Source organism: Boleophthalmus pectinirostris, unplaced genomic scaffold (assembly GCF_026225935.1).
Source record: "Boleophthalmus pectinirostris isolate CB_2022bp ecotype Guang Dong unplaced genomic scaffold, ASM2622593v1 HiC_scaffold_23, whole genome shotgun sequence".
Classification (NCBI taxonomy): domain Eukaryota; kingdom Metazoa; phylum Chordata; class Actinopteri; order Gobiiformes; family Gobiidae; genus Boleophthalmus; species Boleophthalmus pectinirostris.
The window spans coordinates 10,240,496-10,263,596 of record NW_026571207.1 but is presented as its reverse complement, the minus strand read 5'-3'; the positions used below and the strand labels follow the sequence as shown (position 1 = coordinate 10,263,596).

The window sequence follows — 23,101 nt, the reverse complement described above, 5'->3', positions numbered from 1 at the left end:
AGTACACTTTTATAGGACTATTAATTGCTATTATATTACATATTTGGATCATCATGTTACCTTTTATTGTTTTGGGAGTTGAGTTTTAATTCTCACATGTTTAACACACAAACCCCGCTGTTCTTCTCTCCAACAGAAAACACTCTGTTCCACCTTGTGATGTCATGTGGTAATACAGGAAGTGCTTCACTGTGTTTTTAAACTCCGTACACCTTCATTAGAATGATTTGGAGATATAGATAGACTAATGATCCAGGGTTACTCAAACACGTGTGAATGAATCAAAACAACTCTAGACATGCTTTTGAGGAGGTAACAACATTATAACATGGTTTCCAGCTCACAAAGAGACAATTTTGTGTAATATAGGACCTTTAACTTCAAACCAACACAGAAATTAGACTTACCAGGTTAGCGATGATATAATGGTATCCTTTGACATGCCTTCCGATGGTGATAACCTGAAAAAGAAGAAGACATAATCATTTAAATCATAATACATTATTCAGTGCCAGCTATCTTTTATGGAACAGACAACATTTCATTAGAAGATTTCAAAGCCTTATTCTATTCTTCTGCATTCTCTATTCACTGTACACTTCAATGCCGAGGTCTTATTATATTATCAGTGACACCAGCGTCTAATTCACACATGATCATTTGTCACTCCTCACATGTCTGGCAGTCTATTGTGGTGGTGCGTTCACTGTCACAGGCCGTGAACAGGAAAACACAATTGCAGTTATCAGCGCTCTGACAGAAATAACCCGAATATCAAGGTGCATAAGTGACGCAGCGGAAACCAATGTATTAGTTTGAGTGGCAGACCAGATTCGAGCTTCTTATATCAGCGGTGAAATGCACGGGGAGGGCACATGGGAAATCTATAGGCTATGAAAGTGTATATGGTTTAACATTTTACTTGAAAATGGGCTGCCAAAAATAACAATACCCTGACAGAACTGACACAGAAATGGAAATGTCAGTTTTTATTTATTTATGTACATATTTATTTTGGGGCAAGACATTTACATTTTTTATGCAATGGAACAACAAAAAAATTGCCCAAAAAGGAGAGGGAAGAAGATAATTTATTTAATCCCACCTCCACTCTTCTAAATCCTGCCCCCACTCTTGATACAGTCAAGTTTTAATGAAACTTGACACTATCAAGGTGGAATCTTTTATTATCTCGTTTCTGGCGGAACAAAAACGGCGACGGATATCAACCCCGACAACTTAGCTGGCCAAAACTGTATTTGTAGGAGTGGAGGATGAGCAGAGGAGTGGGAAGAGGGGTAGAGGATGAGCAAATGATTAGAGGATGATCAGAGGAGTAGAGGATGATCAGAGGAGTAGAGGATGATCAGAGGAGTAGAGGATGATCAGAGGAGTAGAGGATGATCAGAGGAGTAGAGGATGAGCAGAGGAGTAGAGGATGAGCAGAGGAGTAGAGGATGATCAGAGGAGAGTGATCAGAGGATAGAGAGACAGAGTAGAGGATATCAGAGGAGTAGAGGATGATCAGAGGGGTAGAGATGAGCAAATGATTAGAGGATGAGCAGAGGAGTAGAGGATGATCAGAGGAGTAGAGGATGATCAGAGGAGTAGAGGATGAGCAGAGGAGTAGAGGATGAGCAGAGGAGTAGAGGATGATCAGAGGAGAGAGAGAGCAGAGGAGTAGAGGATGAGCAGAGAAGTGGAGGATGAGCAAAGGAGTAGAGGATGAGCAGAGGAGAGGAGGATGAGCAGAGCAGCAGATGATGAGCAGAGAAGTAGAGGAGGAGCAGAGGCGTAGAGAATGAGCAGAGGAGAGGAGGATGAGCAGAAGAGTAAAGGACGATCAGAGGAGTAGAAAATGAGCAGACGAGTAGAGGATGAGCAGAGGAGCGGAGGATGAGCAGAGAAGTGAGGAATAAGCAGAGGAGTAGAAGATGAGCAGAGGAGTAGAGGATGGGCAGAGGAGAGGAGGACGATCAGAGAAGTAGATGATGAGCAGAGAAGTAGAGGATGAGCAGAGGAGTAGAGGATGAGCAGAGGAGAGAGGATGAGCAGAGGAGTAGATGATGAGCAGACAAGTAGAGGATGAGCAGAGGAGAGGAGGATGAGCAGAGGAGTAGAGGATGAGCAGAGGAGTAGAGGAGGGCAGAGAAGTGAGAAGAGATGAGAGCAGAGAGTAGAGGATGAGCAGAGGCGTAGAGAGATGAGCAGAGGAGAGGAGGATGAGCAGAAGAGTAAAGGACGATCAGAGGAGTAGAAAATGAGCAGATGAGTAGATGATGAGCAGAGGAGTAGAGGAGGAGCAGAGGAGGAGAGGATGAGCAGAGAAGTGAGGAATAAGCAGAGGAGTAGAAGATGAGCAGAGGAGTAGAGAATGAGCAGAGGAGAGGAGGATGAGCAGAGGAGTAAAGGACGATCAGAGGAGTGGAGGATGAGCAGAGAAGTGCATTAACAGGCCAAGTTACAGGTCAGAGCAGTGGAGTGGCAAGTATTTTTAGCAACAAAAACACTTGTAATCAAACAAGCACAAGCTAGACACATTTAATACCGCACTGTGGAACATTCCAGAAGAGATAATAACAATAACATCTCCATGGAGAGATCACCTTTATAGCCTCAGATCCACACGCATCGATCGGGTTCAGCCTCTCTCAGTCTGTACCGGGGGCAGGTGGAATAAAAATAGCCAGTTTAGCGCTCCGTTTGGCCTTAATTACACTTTTGTTTACGGCCCGGTTGAAGCATTAGTGTGATTGTTATGGGCTGTGGTACATCTGCGGGACCTCTGCACGGTGCTTTCTCTCACTAAATCCTTCCAAGCACATTCAAGTATTGTTTTGCCCTTAAAAAAAAAAAAAAAAAGCTAGAAAAAAAAACCCAAAACTGAATAGGACAATGTAGCCTGCGGCGCCTCCTTTACGAAAATAAATGACTTTGAAGCTAAATGTGTTATCCTGCTTTATCCTTATTACAGAGCTGCTTTCACGGCTAAGTAAGGCACATTCTTTTATTTCTAATGGTGCTTTTAAGGTTAGTGAATGGATTTTTGAGGCCAACAAGCTAATAATAGTTTTTTTAATGGTGCAATCTCAAACTGTCAAGTATAGATGCCAATTCAGGGTGATGTTAATGAAACTTCTCTGGTGGAAGGTTTGCCACCTACTTCACCTGAAATGTTCCACAGTATGGCATTAAACTTCTTTAATAATCTTAATTATGAGTGTTTTATTGCTCAGACACATGCATTCTTACTATATCTCCACAGATCGAAACTATAAGTCGGTTTTCGGTCTTGGTCTCAAGACCACCCTCTAGACCTCATTTTTGTGGTCTTGGTCTTGTCTCGGACTTGAGCGTATTTGGACTCAGTCTTGTCTCGGTCTTGAAGGCGCTTGGTCTCAGTCTTGTCTGGGACTCGAGGTCTGACACTCAACGAGTGCCATCATATTTCATTAGGGCCAGTAAATGTGCAGATGCTGCTAAATATCACTGCAAAAGCAGTAAGATAATGTAAGTGTAAATGTTATAAACTTGAAAAATAAAACTAAGAAAAAACAAAAAAACACTTGATTAAGTTTAAAGATGTTTTCTGTAAAGTGCCAGTGGAAGCAGGATTAAAGCTGGGGTTCTCAAATTGTGGGTCAGGGTCCCAAATAAAGGAGTGTTTCAGTGCAGTACAGTTTACTTGGATTATTTTAAGATGAACTGAACATTAATCAGATAAAATGGAGGTAGATTTATGAAAACATTAATATATGTGTGTAAAATACAAATACTGTAAATGTCAAAAATGACAAAGATGGTCTCGATTTGGTCTCAATGGGCCATGGTCTTGGTCTTGTCTTGGCATTGGCCTTTAAAAGTCTCAGTCTTGTCATGGTCTCAACTCTCTCAGAGGTCTGGGTTTTGTCCTGGTCTCGGACTTTATATATATATATATATATATATACTTCATTGTAACAGCTTGCCAAAAGTACATTGCTATTTTTTGGGGATAAATCACATAAATCCTGTTTTAACTCACTTTTGACTCACAAACTCCCCATGATTCCAGAGCTGATCCAGAAGCAGATGGCGGTACAGTGTGTGCAGACAGCAGCAGGTTCAGATGAACACTGTGTTCTTATGAGACTCTCAGACATGCAGCCTCTCTCCTGTAAGCCCCTCTTTCCCAGAACACTTTGAGAGGTCAACTCAAGTCATGTTTCCCTTCAACACAAGCAAATATCTAAAGCCATAACTAAGGTAAAAGTACCCCAGGGCGCTGTACCAGATTTTTACTATTAAAAATGCAAAAACAGAGCAAGGTCATTTTAAACTGTTGCTGTGGTCCAAGGTTATTCCTCATTTACATTATACATATCGAGCATCCGCATTATTCACACAATAAATTTATGAGCGATTTTCACAACTTTCATAAAAACAAAGCGGAGATTTGCTGTCTCGGTAGAGCAACAAGCACTTCCAATAAAATGCGTTAATTTGATGTAAGCAGTACACAGTGGATTGGTTTTGTCCTAGAACTGGTTATACAGTATACTAGGGCAAGACAAATGTTGCTGAAATACATGCAAAACAATTATGTATAGGGATTTAAAGGTGCACTGCGCAACTTTTTTGGTGGAGGGTCCGCCACCTGCTTGTCTCAATGTCATTGCATTGCCTGAAATGTTCCATGGTATAAGTTTAATTTAGTATATTTTCCTTCCTACTTATGAAATGTGATCTTTTCAGTTTTTGATATATATAACAAAAAGGCAAAAAACACTAGAGAACAAGAACAGGAGAGCTTACAGGAACTAAAATGCACCAAAAATGTTGTGAGTTTAAACATTTCCATTTAACGTTTATTCATTACAGGTGTTTCTCTTGCTCAAAAATACAACACAGTCATCCTTCACTAAAACGCGGTTCACCTGTCGCGGCCTCACCATTTTTTTTTTTTTTTTGTGTGTGCAATTTTGCATGCTTTTTTTTTTTTTTTTTTACTACAGCGTACTGTGTGTTCCTCCCCCTGCGTCCTGATTGACTAAGGGATTGTAGACCATTGTCAATCAGTCTCCTCCGTGCCGTGTCTCTTGTACAGTACAGAATGCGTTCAGTTTGCCAAATGCACATAAATGTTGGATCTCTAGCAGTGTGATTCTGAAGTGCTGTATGTTTGAAGTTTTCTCCCCGACAAAACCCACAATGTCGACGAAACTTTCTGCAGCGACAAAGGCTCCTGCGGTCGCACCCATAAGGCAGAGGAAGATGCAAACCATCGCACACACAAGTTGGACTTCTGGGCATGCTGAAGGAAGGTAGAAGTTTTGCGGCTGTAGGTCGGCATTACGGAATAAATTAATCTTCAGTTTGTTACATAAAGAAGGAGGAAAATAACATAAGGACGACAGCAGCAATAAGTTTTAAGAAGGACGCAAAATGGTTGTAACTGTGCTGTGAAAAGTGTTTAAAGTGTGTGATGAGGGGTAATTGTAAATAATTGTAAAAAATAAAGTTGACTACTTCACGGGTTTCGCCTTTTGCCGGCTATTTTTAGAACATAACCCTTGCGATAAACGAGGGACCACTGTAATTCCTTCTGTGAATAGGGGCGACTCTCCACAGATCTGAATTGTAATGTAGCGTAGAGCTGAAACCTGCTTGTCTCCTTGGTGATAGATACTGTTAATCTATACCGTGGAAAATTCTAGACACAGCAATAACATTACCATAGAGACGAGCAGGTGACAGACCCTCTACTGGAAATGTTATGAAATGTACCTTTCAAAGTTTGGATAAATTTCAAACCCTGAAAGGAGGAGTTATGTATGTATAAACTGTTTTCCATGTTTATAACTTGCTCCTCTCTCAACAATCTCTCACAATCCCTTTGGCACTTTAGTATTCACATGCAAGAATCGTTGGGCGCTTGCACAGCTTTAGTGAAGTGGACTGCCATCACACCAATTCACAGCAATATGTGTTCTAATGGGGGAAATTTAACTTGACTAAAAAGTTGAATGCCCAGCTTTAAATGAACAAACAGTAGTTGTAAATTCCAGGAACACAAGAACATGTCCACAACCACCATGAAAGTTTGGGCCTGGTTAGTAACTGGATGGTAAAAATGCTTTGGTTTGGTCAAAAGTCAAGTAATAACTGGTACAAATTAAGTAATAAAATGCTTTTCTTTGTGGAGATGTTATTGCGTCAGTAGCTCAGCTGGTAGAGCGGTTGTCCAATGATGGTTGATAGTTTGTATCCTGCCGTCGACATAAACAAGTTTGGTTGAGGGGTCAGTGGATCTGTTGGCGGTGTGATTCTAGCTCTTACATATGAATGCTGTTGTTGTGTCCTTGGGCAAGGCACTTAACCTACCTCGCCCCCAGTGACTGTGTACACTGGTGTATGAATTTATGTGTGAATGGGTGAGTGGTTCCTTGTTGTAAACCGTCTTGAGTGCCTTGAAGTTGGAAAAGCGCTGTATAAAAATATGACCATTTACCATTGCTTTGTCTGGAATGTTTCACAGTATGGCATTAATTAAACCTTTCTGTCATCATGGAGACCAAACCAGACTAAGATACAGATCAGATCTGTGTAGAGACAATCCCGCTCACAGTCAGAATCCCAGGTTTTCTAGGTATTTTCGAGCTATAAAACCATCTGTAATTGGATAAATGTAGGGCAGAACTGTTTAAAGTCATACTGCGGAACATTCCAGGCAAAGCAGTGACAAAGCCGCAGAAACAAGCAAGTGACAGACCCCAAACCAAAAAGTTACACAGTGCACCTTTAAGTGGCTTTCAGAAAAAGTTCCAAAGTCAAAAACTGAATTTCCTTTGGGATCAGTAAAGTATTTATCTACCTGTCTGTCTATCTTTCTTTCTATCTGTCTATATTTCTCCTCAGCAATTTAACAATAAATCAAAAAGATAGCAAAGGCAACTGCGCAGCAACATTTCCTTGAGGTGTGGTGCTTTGTTACTAGCTTTGTTACTCAAGTTAGGCTTTAATCTGAGTGTTATTTTAACACAATCTGACCATAAAGAAGAGAATTAGTTTGAATTACAGAAGTGCTTATTTGTGGTGCCAAACAAGACCCTCTCAAATAACATGACCCAGTTTTTCAGTCGGTCACTCTCACCTTTTTTTGTTCCAAATCCAACACCTAAACAGGACCATGAATGCTCATATTCACGACAGGCTCTTTAAAATGTCTTAGCAGTGTTTTCTAACACTGTGTCACCATGGTAACTGCTGAACATTCCACCATAGACACACATGCAGTAGGCTACCCCGCAGCGTGCTCTCGTCTCGTGGAGCCTCACCTGGTCCATGATGTCCTTGACTTTGTCCTGCTCGCAGTCCAGTATGACCCTGCGCTCCTTCTTGTTCTCCAGGTCCTGGAAGAGTGAGCGGTAGGCTTCGTCCTTGCGCTCGTCCTTCAGGTTCCCCACGTTTATGGCCGTCACCTGCCACTTCCTCTCCGCAGCTGTGTCCAGAACCACCTGCAGCGTGGTCAGGCCTGGAATACAAAGAAATGGAATAAATAAGTTGCATTCACATTGGAGAATTTGAGGATGTCTTAATTTTAAATACCGGGCAAAGGCCTATATAATTCTGTGGGAGACTGACAGAAATATCCACAATAAAAATCTGCTTTATACCAAGGTCAGTGAGAATTTGGTAACACTTTATAATAACTACACCTTATTTAGCCTTAATAAAGCATGAACAAAGGCTTAATTAATAATGAACAAAGACTTAATTAATAATGATTCACGCTTAGTAACTACTTAATTACTACCTTAATTAGCACTTGCACTTAGTTTGCCTGTGTTGTAAATAGTTACTCATAATTATTTCATACTTAATTACTCATGGACTAACCATTTGAGCATTTATTAATCATTAGTAAGCTATGAGAAAATGATTTACTAATAATACAATGCAATGATAATTCAGGCAGCTGTTATTTGTTAGTTAAGTCTTTTTGAGAGCTTTTTTAAAGTGAAGATGAATTATGCTTTATTAAGCATTTACTAAGCGTGAATCATTATGAATTAAATCTTTGTTCATTATTAATTAAGTCTTTGTTCATGCTTTATTAAGGCTAAGTAAGGTGTAGTTATTATAAAGTGTTACCGAGAATTCTAATGAAAACTGTTGTGCATTATTTTGAATAACTGCACAGATAATCCGGCAACAGTTAACACAGTTCTATAATACCAAACAGGCATATCGACAGAAATTTCAGGGCTTGGGACATGAAACCTCACATGGGCTCCTCCTGTGATATAAATTAATAGAATGAAGGTCCAATTCTGGGGCCCAGGACTCCTTTGTCTCCCTCTGTCACCCCTGGTTGTGAGCATCAGGTTTGTGGGACCATAGTATAAATAGATTAAATGTGTCATATTTTTCGGGCTATAAGTCACACTTTTTTCATGGTTTGGGTGTTTCCTCTGACTTATACTCTGGTGTGACTTATATATTAACATTTTCACAGAGACAGCTGTGAGAGGGCGCTCTAGGCTCGTGTGTCAGTATCTGCTCCTTCTATTACTCCTGTACCACTGTTACTTCACTCTACTGCGCATGTCTCCTGCAGAAAGAGCCACTGTACTGTCTGTATCATGTCAGCTGATCGCACCATTACTTCTGTACCACTGAAAATTTTAAATTGCGCCCAAAAAGAAAGAAATATACACTAAGTTGAAGTGTTGTTCTGTCAAATGAGGGAGGGGATTGGAAATGTAAAAGCTTTCCTTCATTCATCCCCTTTTCAAACCATGCATGTTTGTATCTGCATTTGTATTGTTATGTTGTGAACTGTATGTGCAGGTTTGAAAAAAAATAACTAACTAACTAATTAACTAACTAACTAACTAACTAACATATTTTGCTGATTACAAGCTGCAAGGAGCGAAAACGGTAATCAAGCAGCAGAAAAAAAGTTTGGAGTGAGCGAGAAAATTGTGACAACCGGGAGGCTGCGCTATGCAACTTTCCTGGAAGTCACTGGATGGATCGACAAAGCCTGGACTTCAGTGACACCGAAACCATCCTGTCAGGATTCAAAAAGGCCGAAATAATTCTAACTTGAACTGATTCTGAGTCTGACGACAGCTACGCAGAAGAGGAAGCGGCACTCCATTTACCTCCGGAGTTGCTCAGAAATGACACCGATAATGAAGGATTCAGTGGATTTAGTGATTTGGAATTTCCCCCAAAAAGTTTGACCTGTAGTGCGATGTGACTTATATGTGTTTTTTCTTACGCATTTTTTTTGCTGGTGTGACTTATGCTCCGGAGCGACTTATAGTCCAAAAATACAGTACCTGTATCGTAACTAACTCTTTACTATTTTAAGTGACAAGGTATAACATCTTGCGACATTTATCAACCACAAAATAAGTGCATAATAATCTCAGGTGGATTCTACAGCAGTTTTATCCCAGCCTTGTCACTGTGTCCATAAGCATGACACTTCATCCACCTTGTCTGAATGTGACGCTTGTGTCAGGTTGTAGTCGTAGCTTACCACCACCATGTATGGAGTGAATAAATAATGCAATATGAACCCTCTTCGAGTGTCCAAAAATACATAAAACATGAAAATACATACATCAAAATTTATAATATATTTCTTCTCCTGAAAACAAGCAACACTGAAACCTGGGAATATGATGAAGACAGAAACAGACCATTCAGTAGCTGTAGTATAGATAACAAAAAGACCAGCTCAACTTGTTTTTCTGTCAAAAATAAATAAAATTAAAAAGATAGTATGTGGATTTTGGAAAGGAAATAGAATCATTTTTATTAGCACTTCAAGCTTGTAAGTGATATGTGCAAAAATCTTGGTCCCATTTTAGGCAAGGTATCCAAACTTTCAGGCCCCAGCCACATCCTGCTCTAGTGTTACTGAAATGCTATCCGATCTGTTTGAAGTTGTAAAGATTAAGATCCAGTATTCTTTGGAGAAATTTGGACTCTACTTTGGATAACCTTTTAAATCTCAAACTTTTAAGTCTGTAATATAATTGTCACACACTTAGATCCAATATTATGCTATTTTCTGGTCTATGTTACAATACTGTTTCCTCATCACAAACAAATCCTGCATATTAAGGCTGAGTTCTTCTTTTAAACAGAAAACACTTCAACTTGTGATGTCATGTGGTAATACAAGAAGTGCTCCACTTTGTTTTTAAACTCCATACACCTTCACTAGAATAATTTGGATCATTTCAGCCCTGGATTGGCTCATCTCTACTGAATTTAAAGTAAAAGGTAGGTGTTAACTTGAAAACTGGAATCTAAAAGCACAGTGGAGCACTTCCTGTAAACCAAACAGCATTATAACATGGCTCACAGGAGTAAATTTCACATAATAAAGGGCCTTTAAGCTAGCCTGATTCATCAGCTGGTTTCACTTCGTGAAAACCATCTGAACTCGCATTAGAATTAGGCGGGTATTTCTTTTATTTATCAAATGCCTGCTATTTGGTATGTAATGAGCCAAGGGCAATAACGTATCTCCCCTTGATAAAATTCACCAAACATTCTCTTTGTTTTGGCTTTAAATCTTTGATATCGAGAATTGTTGCAAACACAGAATGTATGGCTTCATCTACATCCATCTCGATCACTTTGTTTACTGTTGTGCTGTACCACAAAAGGGATCCAGTTATGGCTTCATAGATCTTTGCTGATTACCTGGTGTGCGGTCTACAACTTCCAGGGTTCTTGCAAACCGTCTAGTGGTGGAGGCACTAGATGGCCCTAGTCTGGCTACCTTTAAGTACCATCATAAATAAATAATCTTAGTATTGTAAACTGTATTTCTAAACATGATAACTTTCCCATCATGTGAACAATGTGTCTGAGGCTTACGTAAGACCATGACTCACTCGCTCTGGTCTGAACCTGATCTCCGTGTGGGAGGACACACAGCACAGTGTTCATGTTTTACACTTATTACAGACGGTAAAATGACGCTTTCATTTCCTCTAGATTTTTTTTTTTTTCACTCTCCTCTTGCAAAAGTCAAATGAAAAAGTCTGCCTGCAGAGAAGTGAATCATCATTTTAGCTGCATCATATAATCAGATGTCTTTTTTTTTTTTAATAGAGTGGTTCAAAGATCAAGTCTTTAAGGCCATAAGTTTGAGAATTTCATATTTCTATAGAATAAATACTATAATAACAATGCCAAATATTTATGTCATTATGTCATTTATGTCATTCACGTCTTTTTTTTTTTTTTTTTATAATTTGGTGCAATAATTTAAGGAAAGATATAAATTTTGCTCTGCAGTGGTGTGCATTGAATCACTGTCTACAAATGCAACGAAATGGTACTGAAAGGCTACAGTAACTGATTTAAAGAAGAAGACATATTATGCTTGAGCCTGCTATTATAATCTATGACACTCATGGGTCATTATGTTATAATTTGAACAGTTTAAATCACAACATTCTTCCAAAACAACTTAATAAAAGAAACAGGTCCATTGACTGTTGCGTTGGTGGTGCCCAATGGGAGCTGATGGTGCCATAAACGGCATCACAACAAAGTCTCAGCAACTCAGTCACAGTAGTGAGTGGCAGATTTTTTTTTTTCCCATTTGCACCAAAATGACTACGCAACACTGCTGAATCCTATACGTGTATCTCAGATGAAGAAAATACAATTGGAGAAGTAAGTAGAGAGCAGTGGGCGTGTACCAGTGGTGGTGAAAATGGGAGTTGATTGGAGCAATGACGCCTTGAATGCAGGAAAATAAAGATTCCTCAAACATGGATGAATCACTCCAAATACAACTTCAAGAGGGTAAATGAGAACGGGAACCAACAATGTGACCTTTTAAATTGAAGTTCTGCTCTCTGCTGTGCACCAGGCCAGTGTGCAGATGTGAAAAGTGATAGGAAGAATGCAAAACGATTAAAATAATAATATGTCCTGTAATTAAACTCATGCATATTTATTTATTAACTACTATCAATGTAGATAGTTAAAAGAACTGTGTACATTTTAAATCCCATAAACAAGGCCTATTTGTGTCCTTTTATACAAGGCAAACATGTTACAATCAAATAGAGCAATTATCACTCTAAGAACAACTGTAATGTTAATGTATTCTTAATAAACCGTGAGCATCACATGGGTCTCTCATTTGTGTTGCCAGGGTCAGTGCAGAAATCCAGTTGGTTTAAACCTAAAATGCCTCTTTCTGGTCTTGAATGGTCACTACCTAAACCCCAGCCAACCGTTAAGCAGAGCTAGTGCAGCCTTTGCAGCTCAGTGAAGGAATTCTGGAGCTTCTGAGCTTTCACATGAGACATAGCAGGGTCAGCCCTATGTTCCCTCAGTCCTGTGTTCAGTTATTTCCAAGATCTTTCTCAAAATTAAACTCTAAGTCAAGTCATTTTTATATTTATACTGCATTTAACGGGATGATACAGAGTCATTTCAATGTAGGGTCCTTTGCACCATGACCTCTACATTGCGTAGGTCAGGTGTAACTGACTATCAAATTGGGAGAAATGGGGATAAATTCTGATGTCAATTGACGAAGGAAATGTGGGAACATAAGGAATAATTGTTGAAAGAAAAAAAAAAGACCTTAGAAAATAGGGACCATAATGCTGAGGGAACATAGGCACACTCTCGACATGCCTTTCCATATACTGAGAATCAGAAAAACCTGTGTATGTGTACTCTTTTTGCAGGTTTAGGCAGCCCAGGTTCAGTTGTGATTGTAGCACTCTTCTGTCAAACTGTAGCTCACAGGCTGTACACATACACACAAAGAAATCACCTCTCCCCTCCACTACAAGGGCACCTTTAAAGTTCCCATATTGCGATATTTTCTGATCTATTTTGTATTATTATGTTGCTTCCTCATCGCAAACACATTTACAGCTTTGTTTTGTTTCATTCCCACATGTGTAAGACAGACTAATAAAACAATTTCAGATTTGTGAATGAAATAAAACAAAACGAAACAGAACTCCAAATATGTTCTGATGAAGTCACAACATTATAACGTGGCTTGAAACTCACAAGTGTCAATTTTGCGCAACATAAGCCCTTTAACGAATCGATTACACATTTGCACTCCACCCCAAAACAGCATTGCCAGCTAACTGTACGCACTATAAAAGACTTCGGTGATAGATTTCAACAAACCACTCCCTTCACGACCAAGCTGTAATTAAAACTCACATCCCTCCGTAATGCTCCCCTGCGGAATCTCTCTTCTTATTGATTTCGCTCCTTTAAACCACGGTCATTTGATAAAGGGTCAAGTCAGTTCAGCCCGTTTATATGCCTGACAAGAGTGTATAGAATCAATCCAGAAGGAAGAGGGAGGAAAATGGCTGCTAGCACTTTTATCTGAACGAACCATGTATCATAATTACTGCAGGGTCGTTATGGCCTGTTTAAATATGAGAGTTTAATCAATGCCTATTACATGGTATACTTAGATTCTGCAGCTAAGATAAAGCAAGGACAAAGGCGTACTGATTTGACTATCCATAAGTCCAGTCTCAGCACAGTGTTAATTGCATAATATTTTCTCCCACTCAAGGCCATATTGGCAATCAAGCTTTGATAGTCGCGTTAGATGAAGTGATGTATGGAGATTTGGCGTTTTGAAGCAGAAGTAAAAGCGAAAAGTAACAGCTAAACAGTATGTCCAAGGATACCGAGGCAAGTGACACTGACATAATAATGCTGAATAACTAAAAATTTGTTATAAGTCAGTACATTTAGGTCAAAGGCGCACTATGAAATGTTTCTGGTTCACTAACACCGCGAGCATCAATAAAGGACTCAAAAGCTTCAACTAAAACAGAAATAACTAATGCCTTGAACATGTATGGACAGCGAACAGGGTGCCAGAGTCAAAAGTGAACTATTTTCATTTTGTGGGATCCTTCCAGTTTTAACTACCTAGTGCCTCCGCTCAATTTTGTTTCTCTCCAGCAACTAGGTCAGGAATCAGAATACACTAGATGGTTTGCAAGAACCCCGGAAGTTGTAGACCGCACACCGGCCAGTCAGAGAAGAGCGGTGAAGCCACTTCAGTCAAACTCAAGCTTCTGTCTCTTTTGTGGTACAGCACAGCAGTAAACAAAGCCTTGAGATGGATGTAGATGAAGCCGTACATTCTGTGTTGGCAATGATTTCCGAGATTGAGGATTTAAAGCCGGAAAAAAGAGAATGTTTGGTGAATTTTATCAAGGGGAAAGACGTTATTGCCCTTCTTCCTACGGGATTTGGCGCATCACATACGTCACGACCAAATAGCAGTGATTGGTTAAATAAAAAAGTACCTGTCTACCACTGAAATATTGCGTTAATACAGTTTAGAAGGGTTTCAATCAGTGGGCTTATATTATGTGGACACTCGGAGTCTAAATCTAGCCAATATGGGCCGATAGTCTATGTGGGCGCATTATATCTCATTATAAAACTTAGACTTTTTATATTACACCCATTTAATCCAATTTACAGATAGATAAATGTCCTAATATGTGCATTAATGTTTATCAGAGGAATACTTTGTCTGTGTGTGTGACTCTTGTGTCTGATCCATGATACCGACTATAAATAAAAGCTAACTTGAGCGCAGTTTAGGCCAGCAACAAAACTGCTGCTTGTTTTTTATCCAGTAGTGAGTGCGGAGAAGGGAGGACTGTTTCATAGACACAGGGCACACACAGCAGCTGTCAACACGCTGGATTATATTCTTTTCACAGATGATCATGTTCAGTCAGGATTAAAAAGGACACTTGTTTGTGAAGACTTGTGATCTGAGAGGTGCCCATGGGGTAGGATAATGTTCAAAATGTTTTGGTTTTGAAGTTACTTTACATTTTCACTGGTTAGCTGCTGTAAGCTCCCACACAAACAGACTGTTTTCTCTTACACTGGTCGACTGTAAAGTGACTACAGTGGCTGTAAACATTTACTGGACACACACTGAAATGAAAATGGAGCCTACTACTGTCTTTAAATGTGACTGTAAAGAGGCAAAATAACAGTAAATGTAGTAGTAGTAAATAAATCCAACTTAAACTAACATAAGTTTTATAATCAGTTGAAGATTTACAGTGAATTTTAACATCACTAAATATATCAGGTGTTATATCGCCATCGGCACCTCCAAAGCCCATTTTATCTGTATCAAATCAGATCCAAAAATATCCATATCGGTCGGGCCCTAGTTTCAATTCATTGTTTTGTTTCTTGACCCAATTTCATGCCAATCTGACCACAGACGCCATCTCGTACACCGTGGAAGTGGTTAAGTAATTGTTAACCTACATAATTACTATACACGCTGTAATACATATTTTATCAATGACACACAAAGAGCCCTCCTCTGTACAAACGCTCCCTTTCTCCTCCTCTTCCAGAATGTACCACATGCTGTAATAGCTCAGAGCCATGTTCCCACAGAGCTGTGCTGGGATGTGAAGAGGGGAGTGACCTCATCTTTACCTGAACCTACTCCAGGGTCCACAAACAAGTAATAATGTTTACTACAGAAAAGGCGACAGGGTATGCTTTATAATCCTTATTGGACACCTTAATATTGTTTTCATGCTTTATAGCTTCAAAAGATGCACAGTATAAGTACAGAAGAGTGGTCTCTGTGGGAAAAGGTTGGAGAACTCTGGTGTAGAAAATATATTCTTATTCAGCATGCTCTCGTTCTCTTGGATTATTTGTCTGACCCCATCTGTAGGAGCTATTTGCTTATTTTGTTTATTTTAAAAATTGTGTATTATTTTTGTTTCTCAGTTAGTTTCCTAATTTAGTTTTGTTAATTTGTATAATATATTTTTGCTATATTAATGTTATGTTTGTTAATTTTAGTCTAATTTGGTACTATTTACCTTTAGCACCTTTTTTGTTTTTGGTTTATCTCTTTCCCCCCTGTACGCCTACTAGGAACAACCCATACATGTGTTACTAGGGCTGCCCATAGAGCATAATTGCATAAAAGAAAACAGACTTCCACGAGTGATTTCAGGGCAATTTTGGTTCATAATCGAGTATAAAGCCCGGATAGTTTGTTCAGATATTGCAGGACTCCATACAGACGCATCAGCGGCATTCTCACCTTTGTAAGATTCACTCTCTGTAAGTCCGTCGCTGTCGCTGTTTTCCACTTTATAATCACCCTCATCATCACTTTGAAATCTATAAAAGTCACTTTCTCTAAACTTATCCATAAAATACTTCCGCTCCTCATTATTTCTAAAACTGTGCGCCACAGCGCCGCGATCTTTCCATTACACGTGTTTCGTGTTGTGTTTTTTCCGGAAGCTACCATCGTCACTACTTCGATTAACTTCGGAACAAATCGGCGAAAACATATCCTTGAATCCTAATGGTCAGCCTAGTGTGGGTTGTAGTGGCCCCTACCTATCGCAGTCTCTGTTTAAATGTGAAAAACCGAGCCATTTCTAAAGGTCGTCAAATCACGTCTTTAGTGATACTGTGGAGGTGTCAAAAGTCGTCATTAAGGGTACGGGGGGGGGTCGTCAAATGTCGTCTTCATGGGGGAAAGAGATAATCTGGGTCACCTAGGGGATATAAAGAGGGTGGTACACGTAAACCAGAGTGCACCTGAGTGGGCCTATGTTTGTTTTTTTTTACTAGTTGACAGGAGAGGCAGCAAGAGAAGGCCTTAGTCGTGTATCCTTGTGGAAATAAATCTTGGAAATACAGCTCTGGTCATGGATATTGATTTTTTTATTTATTTTTATTTCCATCACTGCGTAAACCTCAAACCCATGGTGCCCACGAGTGATTATTTGAGTTATGTTTAGTTCTGAGTTTGCTCACCGCTTTTGTTTGTTACTTTTTTTTGGACAAATAGTCACTACACCCTCTGATGGCAACAGTGGGGATTAAAACATGCAGATAGTAGATTAGCAGCAGGGCTAATACTCCGCAAAATGAAACAAAACATAAATGTATAAATGCTGTAAATTATTTTCTGCGCATAATCACAAAAGTCTCAACTAAATTAAGATGGTGGACAGGTCAGAACTCTAGTTAGAACTGCGGTTTTGTATTCACGTGGCTGTTCTACATGAAAACTACATGAAAAAAATACAAAATGGATCAACACGAGCATTCGTGGTTCTGTTAAGAAGTTAGATTTTCCACACAAAATAAAGTGATTAACTCAAGCTCATAACTGTAATTTTATGTCTGAGAGACTTGTTTAAAAGCACAAGTAAATCAGCTCTTTCTGGTCAGATTGTGTTTACATAAAGTTCTGATTAAAAACTAACAGAGCTTCAGACAGAGCAATGCATTCAGTTAGCACTGCAAAGTCAAATGATTTCCCTTGTGGATCAATAAAGTTTGTCAAATTCTAAGTCTAAGTAACTACTGGTGCATGTTTAATATCTCTCTAATGCTGGACCAATCCAAAGGAAACAAAAAACAGGCACAAAGTTCAAAATCTTCACTGCCAGCACAAAAGACGCAGTAATTTTGATTCACAATTATAATCAAAACAGAATGATTATTGTCAGCTGAAAAGACGTTAAGCTAAAAGTGAAAATGGCAAGTTTGTGGATACAGTTTAAAATTTGCAGATTTTCAGTTTAGGTTTTCATTTTAAGTTTTAGTTTTTGGTTTAAATCTTCCATAGTGTTTTATAGGCCCTTTTCTGGCAAAAAAAAAAAAAAAAAATTTAAAAAAAGATGATTGAGTTGTTGGTGCAAATAAATAAATACATACATACATAATTAATTAATAATTAATCAATAAATAATACATAAATAATAAATAAATACATAAAAATTGAAAACACAGTCTGAATGACGTGCTTTTTTTTCTTCCTTCTTTTTCTTTATTTTTTTAAATTTTGCCACTCAGGGCTTCCGTACTTTACTCAACAAACTCCCAGTATTCGTCTATTTCATTATCTGTTTAAATCTGCCACTCTGATCATCGCAGCTTAACTTAACACCCATTGATCAAAAACGTACCAGTTAACCAATAGTATACAAATGTATAGCTTTATGCATAATACAGGACAAAAGTATAACAGCGGGCTCATAAATAAACATATGATGAGCCCACACTATAAAGGCAGCTGGTCTGTTCTTTAATGTTTTAGCTCCAGGCAGTTGTTTTCCTCTGTGCTAAAGGACTAGAATATTCTCTGGAGCTATACCTGCCAATTTCACAGCATAACAAATGATCAAGAGAACAGGAAATCATTTGGGAAGCACTTATAGATGGTTTAGAATGAGCAACGAGGAGATTTAGGCTTATAGTATATTCGGAGTATATTAATGACTACGAATGATTACAAACTAAGTGAAAAAATATGCAATTAATTGTATTCAGATGTGATATAAAAGATTGCTTCAGGTCAATAATTACCTATGTTGACTTTAATGAGTTAAAATTGACACAAAAATTATTAGATTGTAAACCCCCCAAAGCTTACAATTGTGGTTTACGCGGTGATTTGGCAAACATTTACTCTGGATGCCCTTCCTGAGATGGCTTGTCACCTGCATAAGTCTAAGAAAGTTGAAACCATAACTACAGCACCTATTCCATGGAGATAGGCGGGGGTGTAGTGGGAGTGGTACGTGGGGGTGCGCCGTCCACCCACTTCTCCCGATGTGAGATATAAAAAAAATAACAAATATAAAATAGCTACAACTTAAATGTCAAACCGGAGCTACTGGTGAAAACAACCTGCAAAGGCTCACGATATCTGCAGTACTGTCCTATGACGACATGAGGGCACCAAGACTGATCCCAGGACTGAACCAGGAGTAAACCAGGTCTAAACCAGGACTAAAGCAGGACTGAACCAGGACTGAACCAGGACTAAAACAGGACTAAACCAGGACTGAACCAGGTATAAACTAGGACTAAAACAAGACTAAACAGGACTAAACCAGGTCTAAACCAGGACTAAACAGACTGAAACCAGGACTAAACCAGGTCTAAAGGACTAAAGCAGACTGAACCAGGACTAAAACAGGACTGAACCAGGACTGAACCAGGTATAAACTAGGACTAAAACAGGACTAAAACAGGACTGAATCAGGACTGAACCAGGACTGAACCAGGTATAAACTAGGACTAAAACAAGACTAAAACAGGACTGAACTAGGACTGAACCAGGACTGAACCAGGACTGAACCAGGTATAAACTAGGACTAAAACAAGACTAAACAGGACTAAAATAGTTCTAAACCAGGATTGAACAAGGACTAAAACAGGACTAAACCAGGTCTAAACCAGGTCTTAACCAGGTCAAACCGGAGCTACTGGTGAAAACAACCTGCATAGGCTCATGATATCTGCAGTACTGTCCTATGACGACATGAGGGCACCAAGACTGATCCCAGGACTAAACCAGGAGTAAACCAGGTCTAAACCAGGACTAAAACAGGACTGAACCAGGACTGAACCAGGAGTAAACCAGGTCTAAATCAGGACTAAAGCAGGACTGAACCAGGACTAAAACAGGACTAAAACAGGACTGAACCAGGACTGAACCAGGTATAAACTAGGACTAAAACAGGACTAAACAGGACTAACAACAGGACTAACCAGGAAAACTAAACAGACTAAAACAGGACTGAACCAGGACTGAACCAGGTATAAACTAGGACTAAAACAAGACTAAACAGGACTAAAATAGTTCTAAACCAGGATTGAACAAGGACTAAAACAGGACTAAACCAGGTCTAAACCAGGTCAAACCGGAGCTACTGGTGAAAACAACCTGCATAGGCTCATGATATCTGCAGTACTGTCCTATGTTGACATGAGGGCACCAAGACTGATCCCAGGACTAAACCAGGAGTAAACCAGGTCTAAACCAGGACTAAAGCAGGACTGAACCAGGACTAAAACAGGACTAAAACAGGACTGAACCAGGACTGAACCAGGTCTAAACTAGGACTAAAACAGGACTGAACCAGGTATAAACTAGGACTAAACAAAGAATAAACAGGACTAAAACCAGTTCTAAACCAGGATTGAACAAGGACTAAAACAGGACTAAACCAGGTCTAAACCAGGTCAAACCGGAGCTACTGGTGAAAACAACCTGCAAAGGCTCATGATATCTGCAGTACTGTCCTATGACGACATGAGGGCACCAAGACTGATCCCAGGACTGAACCAGGAGTAAACCAGTCTAAACTAGGACTAAAACAGGACTGAACCAAGACTGAACCAGGACTAAACCAGGTCTAAACCAGGACTAAACCATTTCTAAACCAGGGCTAAACCAGGACTAAACCAGTTCTAAACCAGGATTGAACAAGGATTAAAACAGGACTAAACCAGGACTAAAACAGGACTGAACCAAGACTGAACCAGGACTAAACCAGGTCTAAACCAGGACTAAAACAGGACTGAACCAAGACTGAACCAGGACTAAACCATTTCTAAACCAGGGCTAAACCAGGACTAAACCAGGACTGAACCGGGATTGAACCAGAACTGAACCAGGACTGAGTGTTGGGACGGGCCTGGAGGTGCGCCCACGTAGATTGTTGGATGATGTTGAGCTAGTCATCGCCCAGTTGACACCCTGCTCTAGGGGCTCGGGGTTCTCCCTGTCTCTCAAGTCCAAGTTTAGTCCTGGTTTAGTCTTGATTTAGTCCTGATTTTGACCTGGTTTAGTCCTGGTCCATCACATCGATGACTTCACGACTTCACGACAATCACGACTTCACACCCCCAATTTTATGCTGTACTGTGGAAGACAACAGTCAAAGGAACAACATTTACAAACACGAGTCAGTTTTGCGGAGATGCAAGCCTGTTCTGAGTAAAAGGGTGTGTTTTTCAGCGCAATAAAAACATCCAGCACGGTTTCTATTTTTTGGCTATTTTATTTTTAATTTACAGGGTGGCATTTTAAACCACAAGACACATTGATGCGACTGGAGTGTAAAAGGGTGTGAAAGTGTCTTGCTTAAAAACACAACAACAGCAGCAGCACCTGGGGTATTTAACTTATGGCCATCTGGTCACAGACGAGCACCTGCCACGACTCACTATCTCACACTATCCTAGCGTAACCTGCTAAATTATTTGTCGTGGTATAGTAGAGTAGAGTACGCACTTCAGACTTCAGACTTCAACAGAGGCTATATGAGCTGTGAATTAAATGTGTATGTATGTTTCATCATGATGCATAATGAATACACAGCATCTCCACTGCATGTCTGTTAGTGTCCTGGGGTAGGCAGTACTCGCATTTACTTTGAAGAAAATTGTACTTCAGACACCATGCTTTTAGTACATTTCACAGTGTATCAGTACTACTCCATAACACAAGATGCCGACACGAAAAGAAGAATAGTCAGGGAAATTAAAATAAGGGTAAGAGTAATGCAGTGTCTCAGACCAGAACCATAAAAGGTCCATACACTGTATATTACACAAAATTGACTCTTATGAATTTTAAGACAGGTTATAATGTTGTTACCTTCTCAAAAACATACCTGGAGTTATAGTTTTCAAGTGAGCAGCTTTTTCTTTTAAATATAGATCTGCGATTCCAGGGCTGAAATCATCAAAATGATTTTAGTACAGGTGTGTGGAGTATAAAAACACTGTGGAGCACTTCCTGAATTAACACATGACATCTGCACGGGCCTTTCTCTGTGGAGTTTGCATGTTCTTCTCATGTCTAGGTGGGTTTCCTCCAGAGTGCCCAGTGGACGACATGCACTATAGGTTTGATCATGGGTCTCTGGGGGCTCCACGTGCTGCCCGCTGCTCCTGAAAGGATGGGTAAAATGCAAAGGACAGATGCTCTATGAGGACAATAAAGTACTACAAAAAACAAAAAACATCACAAGGTGGAACGGAGTGTTTTCTGTTATAAAGAAGAGCTCAGCCAGTGTGTGTGTTATGACATGGATCAGAATATAGTGTAATATGGGCTTTTTAAATTGAAAATGACTTCTGGACGAAAGTTAAAATGTCTACATTGCAAAAACAGTGTCCAGATGAAACCTTTTCTACTTTGGACCACTTCTGGACAAATGAGGACAGAAATTATACTTAAAATATTTTAATACCATGTAATTCTACTTCAAGGTTGTATAGAGGATTTTTTCACGGAAGAAAAATACAGCGACAGTCTTTTGTCAAATGTTGTGCTTGTGTGACTCCACCTTCCTCCTCCACAGCTCCTCAGTAGAAACATCTCCTCCTCCCGCCTCTTTACTCTAGAAATCACACTTGTTTACATCCAGTGCACGTTCAGAATCACCGTTGAAATAATTTAACAACCGACGCGTCAGTTTTTAGACCCTTCGTCTGCTTCAGTCGCGCCGTCGCTGGAAGGAATCTCCAAGAATCACCTTAGTTTGTCTTCGCTCCTTTTCTCCTTCTCTTCGTCTTTTGGCGACCTCAAAAACCGACTTTCTTTTGCGACATCTCAACAAACTTTGTGTGAATTGCGAGGAAGCGACAGTTTGAAAAAGCCTCTAAGAACCGCCGCATAAACCACGTCATCCCCGCGCGCCGAGAGTCAGTTACACTAGAAATGTAAGGAGTTTGATTGACAACCTAACATCCAATAGATAAAGAGGGAGCCTCGTTATCTATTGGCTGATGTTTGTCTGGACTCACTACGTCCACAGTTGATAGATTTTCATTCTTTTTTTTTGGTCATCATAATTCCAAGGCTGCTGCGTCTCTGTAATGTTATTTTAAACTTTCAATGACAAGTTGAACCTAAAAAAAAATCCTCCATACAACCTTTCAGTTCTTGAATAATACTGATCTCATACAGGAATGTACTCTAAGAACATAACTTCCATTTTTAAGAAGACGCTAAGAGACTCCCACGCCAGATAAATGTTGCATTCTTAAGTAGCCAAATACCTTCTTAAATGAGAGTTACGCCTAATTCACCAACATGCAGATACAAACACCACTTCCCTTTATTCTGTTACAGGAGTTTTCAAATTGGGTGAATGCGAGCCTCCCCTTAGAGTGGTTATAGACAGTATTTTCTTTTTTTTCTTTTTTTAAATACATTCATAAAATATTTTTGCAACAGAAAATAATG

At 39.5% G+C, this 23,101-nt stretch overlaps 1 protein-coding gene across 1 annotated transcript in view; it reads right to left on the bottom strand.

The window, feature by feature from the left end:
- gria2b (glutamate receptor, ionotropic, AMPA 2b) overlaps positions 1 to 23,101 on the bottom strand; it is a 141,581-nt gene that overhangs the window by 27,252 nt on the left and 91,228 nt on the right. Inside the window, 2 exon segments of the mRNA XM_055159269.1 lie at positions 408 to 461; positions 7,317 to 7,513. Coding sequence (XP_055015244.1) covers positions 408 to 461; positions 7,317 to 7,513 — 251 coding nt within the window.